Source organism: Erinaceus europaeus, unplaced genomic scaffold (assembly GCF_950295315.1).
Source record: "Erinaceus europaeus unplaced genomic scaffold, mEriEur2.1 scaffold_971, whole genome shotgun sequence".
NCBI classification, from domain to species: domain Eukaryota; kingdom Metazoa; phylum Chordata; class Mammalia; order Eulipotyphla; family Erinaceidae; genus Erinaceus; species Erinaceus europaeus.
The window spans coordinates 248-13,430 of record NW_026647674.1 but is presented as its reverse complement, the minus strand read 5'-3'; the positions used below and the strand labels follow the sequence as shown (position 1 = coordinate 13,430).

The 13,183-nt window shown below is 49.3% G+C and overlaps 1 protein-coding gene across 1 annotated transcript in view; it reads left to right on the top strand.

Annotated features, from left to right (window-relative positions):
- The window catches only part of LOC132536413 (complement C3-like), a 28,004-nt gene extending 15,083 nt beyond the window's left edge, over window positions 1–12,921 (top strand). Inside the window, exons 19-25 of the mRNA XM_060184231.1 lie at window positions 1,043–1,128; window positions 3,247–3,386; window positions 3,477–3,701; window positions 6,539–6,605; window positions 8,131–8,294; window positions 11,032–11,107; window positions 12,851–12,921. Of these exons, the coding sequence (XP_060040214.1) occupies window positions 1,043–1,128; window positions 3,247–3,386; window positions 3,477–3,701; window positions 6,539–6,605; window positions 8,131–8,294; window positions 11,032–11,107; window positions 12,851–12,906 (814 nt within the window). The 3' untranslated portion in view covers window positions 12,907–12,921. The remainder of the gene's footprint in view (window positions 1–1,042; window positions 1,129–3,246; window positions 3,387–3,476; window positions 3,702–6,538; window positions 6,606–8,130; window positions 8,295–11,031; window positions 11,108–12,850) is intronic.
- The last annotated feature ends 262 nt before the right edge of the window (window positions 12,922–13,183 follow it).

Sequence of the window (13,183 nt, the reverse complement as noted above, 5' to 3'; positions counted from 1 at the left end):
CAAAACCATAGGATAAGAGGGGTACAACTCCACACAATTCCCACCACCAGAATCCCGTATCCCATCCCCTCCCCTGATAGCTTTCCTATTCTTTATCCCTCTGGGAGGATGGACCCAGGGTCATTGTGGGATGCAGAAGGTGGAAGGTCTGGCTTCTGTAATTGTTTCCCCAATGAACATGAGTGTTGACAGGTTGATCCATACTCCCAGCCTGCCTCTCTCTTTCCCCAGTGGGGCAGGGCTCTGGGGAAGCAGAGGCTCCAGGACACATTGGTGGGGTTGTCTGTCCAGGGAAGTCTGGTCGGCATCATGCTGGCATCTGGAACCTGTTGGCTGAAAAGAGAGTTAACATACAAAGCCAAACAAATTGTTGAACAATCATGGACCTAAAGGCTGGAATAGTACAGATGAAGAGTTGGGGGGTTCTCTGTTTTGTAGATACCTAGTAGACCTATTTTAGGTATATTCCAAAGGGCTCATGACTATAATAGTTTTTTTTTTTTCTGAGCCTTACATCTGATATGCAGGTGGATCCAAGTTATTGTCTGGGGAGATGATGTCATGGCTGGAAAATGGACCAGAAAGCTGGATCAGGGAAAAGAGTAGCTCCCAAATATGGGAATGGTGTATAAATATTGTTGACTGTAAACCCCATCTAAATAAAATAATAATAACAAAAATAATAATAACAATGGCGGTGGTAGATAGCATAATAGCTATACAAAGAGACTCTGATGTTTGAGACTCCAAAGTCCCAAGTTTAATCCCCACACCAGTGCTATGGTAAAATACTACTACTAATAATTATCATTTCTGTACAACACCTCCATCTTCTCAATACTGGGTTGCTTAGTACACACACACACGCACACACACGCACACACACACACACACACACTTTTCCTTTTCTTGAACTACAACAAAGCAGATAAACAAAAAGTTAGGCTAATGGTGTCCATCATCAAGATCCCCTTCAACCTCCCCTTTAAAGACTTTCCTTCCTTCCACACCTGCTCTCAGTGTCTCTCTCCTGTCTCCCCAGAACCTGGACAACAACCTTGAGTGTGTTTTTGAAAGATTCCATCACCACCTGGGAGATTCTGGCTGTGAGCTTGTCGGACAGGACAGGTGAGCAAAGAGGCTGAATCTGCCGTCAGGGGACAGGGACCCCAAATTGAACGGAGAAATTTCCTCACCCCAGCCATGTGGGTCCTGATTTTTGGTGTCTTATATCTGCTCAGTCCCAACACTGAAAGGGTGTCAAAAGTCTAGACTATGGATAATACGCTAGCTTTAAAAGATCGATTCAAATTTTTATTTATTATTATTTTTTAAATATTTTATTCATTCATTAATGAGAAAGATAAGAGGAAAGAACCAGACATCACTCTGGTACCTGTGCTGCCTGGGATTGAACTCAGGACCTGATGCTTGAGAGTCCAGTGCCTTATCCACTATGCCACCTCCTGGGCTACACAAGTCAAAATTTTAAAATGGAACTCTTTTTAATTTTAATTTATTTATCAAATAAAAATAGAAAATGTCGACAAAACCATAGGATAAACAGGGTGCAATTCCACATTTCCCAACACCAGGGTTCCATATCTCATTCCCTTCACTGGAATTGTTGCTATTTTTTATCCCTCTGGGAATATGGAACCAGGGTCATTGTGGGATGCGGGAGGTGGAAGGTCTGGCTTCTGTAATTGCTTCCCCACTGGACATGGGCATTGACAGGTGGATCCATACTCCCAGCCTGCCTCTCTCTTTCCCTAGTGGGGCAGGGCTCTGTGGAGGTGGAGCTCCAGGACACACTGGTGGGGTTGACTGTCCAGGGAAGTCAGGTTGGCATCATGGTAGCATCTGAAACCTGGTGGCTGAATAACAGTAAGATATAAAACAGAAAAAATTGTTTAATAATCTGGAACCTAAAGGCATGAATATAACAGATGAGATTTGAGGTCTCCATTTTGGAAAAAGCTGGTAGGTCTATTTTAGGTACATTCCCAGGGGCCCATGACTTTACTAATTTTTGCCTGAGCCTAACAGCTAACATGCAGTTGGGACAAAGGTATTGTCTGTGGAGATGGTGTCAGGGTTGTAAATAAGACTAGAAAGCTGGATCAGGGAAGAGTAGCTTCCAAATCTGGGAAAAGTATATGAATACCTTTAACTGTAAAGCCCATCAATATGATCTGGGGCCCATATTCAGTGCAGGAGCCTGTGTGACCTCTGTGTGTCTGTAGGTCTGAGCTTGAATTCTGTCATCATAGCTATGAAGATTGATTGATTGATTGGTTAGTTGGTTAATTTTTTTTTTGCCACCAGGGTTATCACAAGATGAATCTCCAACTCTCTAAGCACCTGCTGTCTTTTTTTCTTCATTCTTTTATTTGGTTGGGTTTTTCTTTCTTTTCTTATTTTTTCTTATTTGTACAAAGCAAACACTGACAAAAACCATAAAAAAAGGATAAGAGGTACAACTCCACATAATTCCCACCACCAGAACTCCGTATCCCATCCCCTCCCCTGATAGCTTTCCCGTTCTCTATCCCTCTGGGAGGATGGACCCAGGGTCACTGTGGGATGCAGAAGGTGGAAGGTCTGGCTTCTGTAATTGCTTCTCTGCTGAACATGGGTGTTGACAGGTGGATCCACACTCCCAGCCTGTCTCTCTCTTTCCCTAGGGGGCAGGGCTCTGGGGAAGCGGGACTCCAGGACACACTGGTGGGGTCGTCTGTCCAGGGAAGTCCAGTTGACATCATGGTAGCATCTGGAACCTGATGGCTGAAAAAAGAGTTAACATATAAAGCCAAACACATTGTTGACTCATCATGGACATAAAGGCTGGAATAGTGCAGATAAATAGTTGGGGGGGGGGGATTCTCCATTTTGTAGATAGCTAATAGGCCTATTTTAGTTATAATCCAAAGGGCTCATGAATTGGATAGAGACCTCCAGAAATCAAGTAGGAATGGAGAGATAGAGAGAAAGAGAAAGAGAAACACCTGAAATAGTGCCAATCCCTGCCACCTGTAAAAGCAATGCTCTTATTCTCTCTCTCTCTCTCTCTCTCTCTCTCTCTCTCTCTCTCTCTCTCCAACAAATAACATTCAGTGTCTGAGCTTCTCTGCACATCACGGTTAGCACAGCAAAGTGCAATCTCTGTGGGCCCTGGTGGGGAAGGAATATATAACATGAACTTGACTGTGATCTCTGTCCATTCTGCATCTCCCACTCTGGCAGGGATCTGCGTGTCCAAGCCCTATGAGGTCACAGTCACTACAGACTTCTTCATCGACCTGCAGCTGCCTTACTATGTGTTCCTCAATGAGCAGTCAGAAATCCGGGCTGTTCTGTCCAATTACCGGCCAGTGAAGATCAAAGTATGTCCTTGGGGCTTGGGAGCAGGAGGGCAAGTGTTGAGGAGAGCTGGAAGTATGCCCTGGGTCGACTTCTCTGTCTCATCCCGGCAGGTGCAGGTGGAGCTGTTGTATAACCCGGGCTTCTGCAGCATGGCGACCGCCAAGCAACACCTTGTGCAGACGGTGGAGATCCAGCCCATGTCCTCTGTGTCTGTGCCTTTTGTCATCGTGCCCCTCAAGGTGGATGAGGTGGGGGATGAGGTGGAGGTGGAGGTCAAGGCTGCTTTGTACAACCACTATGTCAGCGATGGTGTGAAGAAGAATTTGAGAGTCGTGGTGAGTGCCAGAGGTGGGTGACTATGGCCTTCCTCTCTTTCTCTTCTTGATGGAAAGGCATGGTGGAGGGGATAGGAGGGGATCACACTCCTTTGGGCTACTGAAAGAGGCCTAAAATCCAGGGACTGGTGTGCTGAGACAGGCCAGTGGGCAACATAGCAGACAGTAAATTCTGGGGGTTCAGAATCATGGCTCTGAGTTGAACTGTCCATGGTGCTGTCTCTCAGGTCCCTCTTTCAATCCACGGAAGGGGGTTTCCTCCACGCTCAGAACCTATGAAGGGTGAGCCCTCTCCTCTCTCAGCACCATGGACAGCACCCAGGGAGCCCATGGAGGGTGGGCAGGGCTGTGGGGTCTCTCCTCTCTCAGCACCATGCACAGCACCCAGGGAGCCCATGGAGGGTGGGCAGGGCTGTGGGGTGTCTCCTCTCTCAGCACCCTGCACAGCACCCAGGGAGCCCATGGAGGGTGGGCAGGGCTGTGGGGTGTCTCCTCTCTCAGCACCATGGACAGCACCCAGGGAGCCCCATGCAGGGTGGGCAGGGCTGTGGGGTCTCTCCTCTCTCAGCACCAGGCACAGCACCCAGGGAGCCCATGGAGGGTGGGCAGGGCTGTGGGGTCTCTCCTCTCTCAGCACCATGGACAGCACCCAGGGAGCCCCATGCAGGGTGGGCAGGGCTGTGGGGTCTCTCCTCTCTCAGCACCAGGCACAGCACCCAGGGAGCCCATGGAGGGTGGGCAGGGCTGTGGGGTCTCTCCTCTCTCAGCACCCTGCACAGCACCCAGGGAGCCCATGGAGGGTGGGCAGGGCTGTGGGGTCTCTCCTCTCTCAGCACCCTGCACAGTACCCAGGGAGCCCCATGGAGGGTGGGCAGGACTGTGGGGTCTCTCCTCTCTCAGCACCAGGCACAGCACCCAGGGAGCCCATGGAGGGTGGGCAGGGCTGTGGGGTCTCTCCTCTCTCAGCACCCTGCACAGCACCCAGGGAGCCCATGGAGGGTGGGCAGGGCTGTGGGGTCTCTCCTCTCTCAGCACCATGCACAGCACCCAGGGAGCCCATGGAGGGTGGGCAGGGCTGTGGGGTCTCTCCTCTCTCAGCACCAGACACAGCACCCAGGGAGCCCCATGGAGGGTGGGCAGGGCTGTGGGGTCTCTCCTCTCTCAGCACCATGCACAGCACCCAGGGAGCCCATGGAGGGTGGGCAGGGCTGTGGGGTCTCTCCTCTCTCAGCACCCTGCACAGCACCCAGGGAGCCCATGGAGGGTGGGCAGGGCTGTGGGGTCTCTCCTCTCTCAGCACCAGGCACAGCACCCAGGGAGCCCCATGGAGGGTGGGCAGGGCTGTGGGGTCTCTCCTCTCTCAGCACCAGACACAGCACCCAGGGAGCCCCATGGAGGGTGGGCAGGGCTGTGGGGTCTCTCCTCTCTCAGCACCATGCACAGCACCCAGGGAGCCCATGGAGGGTGGGCAGGGCTGTGGGGTCTCTCCTCTCTCAGCACCCTGCACAGCACCCAGGGAGCCCATGGAGGGTGGGCAGGGCTGTGGGGTCTCTCCTCTCTCAGCACCAGGCACAGCACCCAGGGAGCCCATGGAGGGTGGGCAGTGCTGTGGGGGTCTCTCCTCTCTCAGCACCATGGACAGCACCCAGGGAGCCCATGGAGGGTGGGCAGCACTGTGGGGTGTCTCCTCTCTCAGCACCAGGCACAGCACCCTGAACATCACTCAGGGAGCCCCATGGAGGGTACTGGGGTCTCTGTCTTTGTGTCTCCCTTTTTATTCTCTATCATCACCTATTATAGAGAAAATAAGAACATCTCTCTGGAGCACATGACAGGAATGGAGTTAGGGGCTTCATGCCCAGGAGATCAATGTTTTACCCACCAAACTACCTCTAGGCCACATTTTTAAAAGGGGGTTATTTATTTATTTATTTATTTCTGAGATAAGAGGAGGAGAGAGAAACAGAGCTTCACTCTACTACATGCAGTTCTGGAAACTGAACTCAGGATCTCATGCCTGAGAATCCACAAATTTATCCACTATGCCACCCTGCAGACGGGTACCTTTGATATATAAATTATCTATCTCTGTATACTATATACAGATATATAATATTAATATCCTTTTGGTGTGCTTCTGGTTCTGCTTCTGGGATCCCTTCTGTTACATTGCTTGACGTTGTGGTGTATTTACATGTTCATTTTGTTACATTGGATTGGTCTCACTCCCCCTGCCTCTGGGAGATTTGGGTTTATAGTTCTTGCTTCTTCCTTCTCCCCGCCCCCTACCTAGATAATTCCTTGGTTCCTGACTCTTCCACCGGAGGAGAGACAGGCAGGACAGAATTGGGTTGTGATTAGATTAGATTAGATTAGATTAGATTAGATTAGATTAGTTTTTTGAATCGTTCGCTCGTGAATAAAGAAATACTGCTTTTCTGCTCAGCCATGTGTCCCTGGTCGTCTGTCTCCCGCCGCGAAGCTAGCCCGGCATACTGGCACCCTGAACCTTGACTGACAATATCCCAACATAATATTAATATAATTTTAATATATATTATATATAGATATATAATGTTAATATCCAGGTCACCGTTGCCAGGTTCAGTCTCTAGCACTGCCTGGCACATGCCAGCGCTGTGAAGGACTCTGGGCCCTCACATACAATGAATGGATGGATACTGTTGTGAATAAACACATCCATATGCACAGTTAAATTCGGTGCCCTGAGCAGTCATTGTCAATGTCACAGTAACCTCCAGATCCACAGGATCTCTCTAATCTGCTGTCTGTGTGTCTGTTAGTCATTTTATTCTCTCCTGCCCCACCACTTGTAGGCAGAAAAAGTGACAGTCAACAGGACGATGTTACCTCACATGCTGATTCCAAAAGTCCTGGATCTACGTAAGTCTAGCCAGGAGAGGGAGGGGAGTAGCTGGGTGGAGCTGGATATCACAGGGACTATGGCACAACCACTGCCATGAGGACTTCCCTCTCAGCACCATGCACAGCACCCAGGGAGCCCATGGAGGGTGGGCAGGGCTGTGGGGTCTCTCCTCTCTCAGCACCATGGAGAGCACCCAGGGAGCCCCATGGAGGGTGGGCAGGACTGTGGGGTCTCTCCTCTCTCAGCACCAGGCACAGCACCCAGGGAGCCCATGGAGGGTGGGCAGGGCTGTGGGGTCTCTCCTCTCTCAGCACCAGGCACAGCACCCAGGGAGCCCATGGAGGGTGGGCAGGGCTGTGGGGTCTCTCCTCTCTCAGCACCAGGCACAGCACCCAGGGAGCCCCATGGAGGGTGGGCAGGGCTGTGGGGTCTCTCCTCTCTCAGCACCAGGCACAGCACCCAGGGAGCCCCATGGAGGGTGGGCAGGGCTGTGGGGTCTCTCCTCTCTCAGCACCCTGCACAGCACCCAGGGAGCCCATGGAGGGTGGGCAGGGCTGTGGGGTCTCTCCTCTCTCAGCACCCTGCACAGCACCCAGGGAGCCCATGGAGGGTGGGCAGGACTGTGGGGTCTCTCCTCTCTCAGCACCAGGCACAGCACCCAGGGTTGCTGGAGCAGTGATGTAGTGTCTTCTCTCTCTCAGCACCATGGACAGCATTCAGGAGCTCCATGGATGGTGGAGTGATGCCATGTTCTCTCTCTTCTGTCTCTTTATCTCTATAATAAAAGTGCATTTAAACACTAGCCCAGGGTGCTCTCAGTAGGAGTATCATGCATGGGCGAGGCACCTCTACTATATTATAGAAATAAATATTTGTAGAGCTTCCCATTTCTGCAAGAGAGAATCCCAGGACTCTGAGAGACAGAAGGAAAGGCAGGCAAGAATAAACTAGGGGGTTATGGAGAAATGGTGACCTGAGAGGAAGGGAAGGCACAGGTGAAGTTTCAGAGGCAAGAATGAGTGTGATGATTGTAGAAAATCTCCCAGTGCTCCATTGGGATCAAGTTCAGATTCTACTGGAGGAATGAAGCCTGGGGAGGGAACACACACACACACACACACACACACACACACACACACACACACACACACAGAGAGAGAGAAGGAGAGAGAGAGAGGAGCCAATAGACAGAGGGCCTCAAATCTTAGCCAGGACATTGTACAATAATGTGGCTGGTGTATTTCTTTTTAAAATTTTTTATTATTCTTATTTATTGAATAGAAATAGTCAGCAATTGAGAGGGAAGCAGAGATAGATAGAGAGGGAGAAACAGATGCTTCACCACTCGTGAAGCTTTACCCCTGCAGGTGGGGACTCAGAGCTTGAGCCTAGGCCTTTGCACATTATAACATGTGCGCCCAACCAAGCAAGCCACCACCTAGCCCCACTGGTATGATCCTCTGAGCTTCCTCTGCTCACTTGTCAAACTGGACAGAACAGTGAAACAGTGGACAGAGGGGGGTCCTGGGCTTCTCTCTACAGACAAGTACCGACGGGAGAAGCCTGATCACAAGCTCTACGACTTGGAGGCCATGTTCTCTGCCCTCTTCGACCTACCAGAGTTCAAGAACTTCCATTCTACAGTTCCTGACATGCCCTGGCTCAATGAGCAGAGACACTATGAAGGCAACTCTAACCCCATCCAGGTAAGTGTCACTACACACCTCCTGGGCCTTGCTGTTCACACTCCTTCAAACACAGGTCCCCTTGGTGGAGGGAACCTCCAGAAAAGATGATGAGAACACATAGGTTCTTTTCTTTTTTAAAATTTTTAAAAATATTTATTTACTTACCTCTTGTTGCCCTTTTTAAATTGTTGTTGTCATTGATGTCATTGTTGTTAGATAGGACAGAGAGAAATGGAGAGAGAAGGGAAAGACAGAGAGGGGGAGAGAAAGACAGACACCTGCAGACCTTCTTCACCTCCTGTGAAGGGACTCCCCTGCAGGTGGGGAGCCGGGGGCTCGAACCAGGATCCTTATGTGGCTCCTTCCACTTCGCACTATGTGCGCTTAACCATCTGTGCTACCGCCCGACTCCCAAGAGGTTCTTTTCTTTTTTAAAATTAATTATTTTTGTATTTTATTTATTTCCCCTTTTGTTGCCCTTGTTGATTTTATTGTTGCTGTAGTTGTTATTGTTGATTTTATTGTTGTTGTGGTTGTTATTGTTGTTGTTCTTGCTGTTGTTGTTGTTGGATAGGACAGGGAGAAATGGAGAGAGGAGGGGAAGACAGAGGGGGAGAGAAAGACAGACACCTGCAGACCTGCTTCACCGCCTGTGAAGCGACTCCCCTGCAGGTGGGGAGTCGGGGGCTCAAACCAGGATCCTTGTGCCAGTCCTTGCGATTTGTGTCATGTGTGCTTAATCTGCTGCGCTACCGCCCGACTCCCTGAGAGGTTTTTTTCTTTTTTTTAATTTATTTTTTATTTAAGAAAGTATAAATTAACAAAACCATAGGGTAGGAGGGGTACAGCTCCACACAATTCCCACCACCCAATCTCCATATCACACCCCCTCCCCTGATAGCTTTCCTATTCTCTATCTCTCTGGGAGCATGGACCCAGGGTCATTGTGGGTTGCAGAAGGTGGAAGGTCTGGCTTCTGTAATTGCTTCCCCGCTGAACATGGGTGTTGACTGGTCGGTCCATACTCCCAGTCTGCCTCTCTCTTTCCCTAGTAGGGTGGGTCTCTGGGGAAGCGGGGCTCCAGGGCACATTTGGTGGGGTCTTCAGTCCAGGGAAGCCTGGCCGGCATCCTGATGGCATCTGGAACCTGGTGGATCACTTTCTAACAAAGTCCCCAAACCTATATATAGACCAGGTTCTGTGAGAGAGGTTTTTTCCTTATCCCGTTACCCAGATAAGGTTTTTTTTTGGGTAATTTGATGCTGAGAACCCTTCTGTGGATTCTAGACTAATAAATTATGGATCTCCACCCTTTCTTCTATGTTCAGATCCTGTTCTTGGGGTTCAGCTGGGAGCCCTTCTCTATCCCCAGTAGTTATAGATCATAGTCTCAATTCCACCAGCAAACTTTCTGATAGGAAGTCCCACTATCTTGTTCACTCTCTCTTGTATGTTCTCGGTTAATCTCAGGTCCACCGGAAACTTTCTGACCAGAAGATTTGCCATCTTGTTCTCTCACTCTCTGGTGTATTCTAATAAATAGCGCTCTCAAGTTTTTTTTTTCTTCAGGCATTATCAAGCCCCTTTCTCTCCCTTGGTGGGTTCTCTCCAGCTCCTAGCGTTTTCCTACTCTTATTGTGGATTCTAAATCAGGCTCTCTGTCATTATGCAGCATGATCTGAGTCTCTCTCTCTTCCTCCATAGTGGATTTAGACCATAACTTAGATAATTTCATGTTCTATGAACCTTTAACCACTCTGTCATACCCTTTTCCCTTCTTCCTGCTGGACTTAGTATCCCCTTGGGATTCTAGTTCATTTTCTCAGCACCTCCAGATCTCAACATTTTACAAGTGGGCTCTCAATACATTCATTCTCATATCCAGGCTTCTGTTTTATATATACCACTCTTAGTGGTTTCTCGATGCAATGCTATTACTTCCATGCTCCAGTATAATTCTCTGTCCCTTAGTGATTTCCAGAACATATTCTCGGTGTTCAGAATGTAGTAAAACATCTATCTTACTCTCATACTCTCTCTGTTGGGTTCTGAGTCATGTCTTTAAAGTGTCGTCAAGACTGGGTTTCAGCATACACCACTCAGCGAGTTCTATTCAATAGAACATGTCCTTGGTATTCAATACTCGTCCTCACACACGTGTCTTACCTTCATTGTCTTTAATGAGTTCTGGGTCACAGTCACACAGTCACAGAACCCTAGCTCAACGCAGTCTCTCCTGAACCATGAGTGAACCATGAGTTCTAAACACATTTGCAGCCCTACCTTCCCTCCCCTCTCTCAGGTTTCAGGCCAACTTCATGATGTTCCCAGCCCTAGTCTGATACCAAAAGCATGCCCTCAACCAGAAAGACTTGAACTTGGATATGTCCCACCTGGCCAACTACAGCCATACCAACATCCAACACCTGTCCTGGGGCTTGGTTAAATGACAACAATTGGAATCAGTACAGCCAAGCACCCCAGGGTGCTTCCCCGTCCTCCCCAGCCCATATTTTTCAGGGGCCAGAGGGAAGATAGTCACTGAAGCTGGCAGAGGGAGGCTGGCCTCTCTCTTTGCCAATCATTGAGGAGCAAGAAGAATGAGGACTCCACCCTGACTGTCAGTGAAGCACAAGGGACAGTCATCTGCTGGGTCCCCATCTTCACTTAGCCCCTCTTCCCTCTCCAAGGGGCAACTTCCTTTTCCTCACACCCAGGGAAGCCAAGTGGATATCTCCCTGCCCTGTCTCTCCAGGTGGCTCAAGTCAAAGATGAGATGTCCTGCAAGAAGTTTCACCTCAAGGTCGGCATACGGACAGTTTCATACTCAGGTGAAGCAGCGAGGACTCAGTTGTCCTCTTTTATTTTTTTTAAATAGTGATTTAATAATGGTTAAGAATACTGTAAGATAAGAGGGGTACAATTCCACACAATTCCTATCACCAGAGGTCTGTATCCCATCCCCTCCATTGTAAGTTTCCCTATTCTTTATCCTTCTGGGAGTATGGACCAAATATCTTTGTGGGATTCAGAAGGTGGGGATTCTGACTTCTGTACTTGTTTCTCTGCTGTCCATGGATGTTGGCAGGTGGATCCATACTCCCAGCCTGTTTCTATCTTCCCCTTGTGGGGTAGGGCTCTGGAGAGGTGGGATTCCAGGACACACTGGTGAAGTCATCTGCCCAAGGAAGTCAGGATGGAATCATAGTAGCATTTGCAAGCTGGTGGCTGAAAGATGGTAATATAGAAAGCAGGACAAATTGTTGAATAAATATGAACCCAAAGGTAGAAATAGAGCAGGTGAAATTAGGGGTCTTCGTGTGAGAAGAAGCTAGGAAGTCTCTGGTCGGAGCCTGCGGACTAGGAGCAGTAGTACCTGGAGAGGGCGCTAGGATGGAGAAAAGAATTAAAGAAGACAGTGCAATGGGATCCGAAGGGCCCCAGTTCATTCACTGAGCGCTCAGATTAATTTTTCTCACAGTCTTTTATAACACACAACAAGAAGTTTAATTAATTGCTGGAACTGCATAAGGTTTCTCAAAACATAATCCAGGTGCATAAGCGAAGTGCAGTGTCTCAAAACATAAGCAAGATACAGTTGAGGCATGTCGCTTGGCAGCGGTGGGACACAGAAAAAGGAAGTTTGGAGCAGAAAGGGAAAACACAATCTTTTATTCTCAGGGACCTCAGGGTTGGGGTGGGAATGCGGCAGTTCGGGCCATGTGGAACCAGCCAAGAATGGCCACCCCCCTCCTATGCATGCACTGCAGAGCAAGAGAGCAAGCGAGGGGAGGGAGAGTAGGCGGGCTTTTAGGTCAACACCCTGGAGTGACGTGTTGGGACAGGATTGGTTGGGGAAAGCCCTGGAAGTACCGTAAATCTTTGTGTAAAGGGGCAGAGCCTTGGGGCGACATCTGCACAGCATCCGCAAAAGTTCGTGTCCTTAGACACTGATCATTTTCCCAGAGCGTCTGCAAGGTCTTTATCATGTTCTCAGCTTTCTCCAGTCATCCTCAGAGACAGGTCAGGGGCGCACAGAAAGCCTGCTTTGCCAGCCTTCTGCTCACAGGCCCAGGGGGCTTTGCCTCTCAAGGACCTGCTGCCTCTGACAGAAGTCTACTTTAGGTATGTTCCAAGGGACCCATCACTTTAGTAATATTTGCCTGAGCTGACATGAGAGACTAAGAGAAGAAAATGGGAAGAACATGTCAGAGTTGAGAATAGAACTAGAAAGCTGAATGAGGGTAGAGAGTAGCTCCAAAATATGAGGAAAGTATATAAATACCATTAACTGTTAACGCCATCTGTTTGACCCAGCCTGTGTAACCTCTGAGTCCCTGTCAATCTGAGCTCACAGTCCATGGTCACAGCTGGGAATATTCTAGGCTGCACTCATTTCAGGACCCATCTTTCCCAAATGGCAGAGTAGGCTGACCCAGCCTACCATTGTGAAGCTCTTCTTTTTCCCACTGGGGATCAAACTTGAGACCTCATGATTAAGAGTCCAATGCTCTAAGCACTGTGCCCCCTCCTGGGCCTGGCTCCTTTCATGTGTCTCTCTTCTCTGCTTCTAGTCAAGAGGCCCCAGGATGCCAAGAGAACCCTGTACCTCCACATCTGTGCCAGGTGAGAGGTGGGTCATTGCTGAGGTGTCTCTGCCGTCCGCCAATCTCCCACAGGACCCCACCCATGACCATTGTTGTCTGGCCTTTATCCGTTTTGTCTGCACCAGGATTGAGTGATTATAGGATTCCACCACTCCCAGTGGACATTTTTCTACTTTCAGATGGAGAGAGACAGATAGGGAGAGACAGAGATATCACAGCACCTGCCATGCCTAGTGCTCCCAGATGGATACCAGGGCCTTGGACCCAGGTCTTCACACACAGCAGTGTGTGTACTCTACC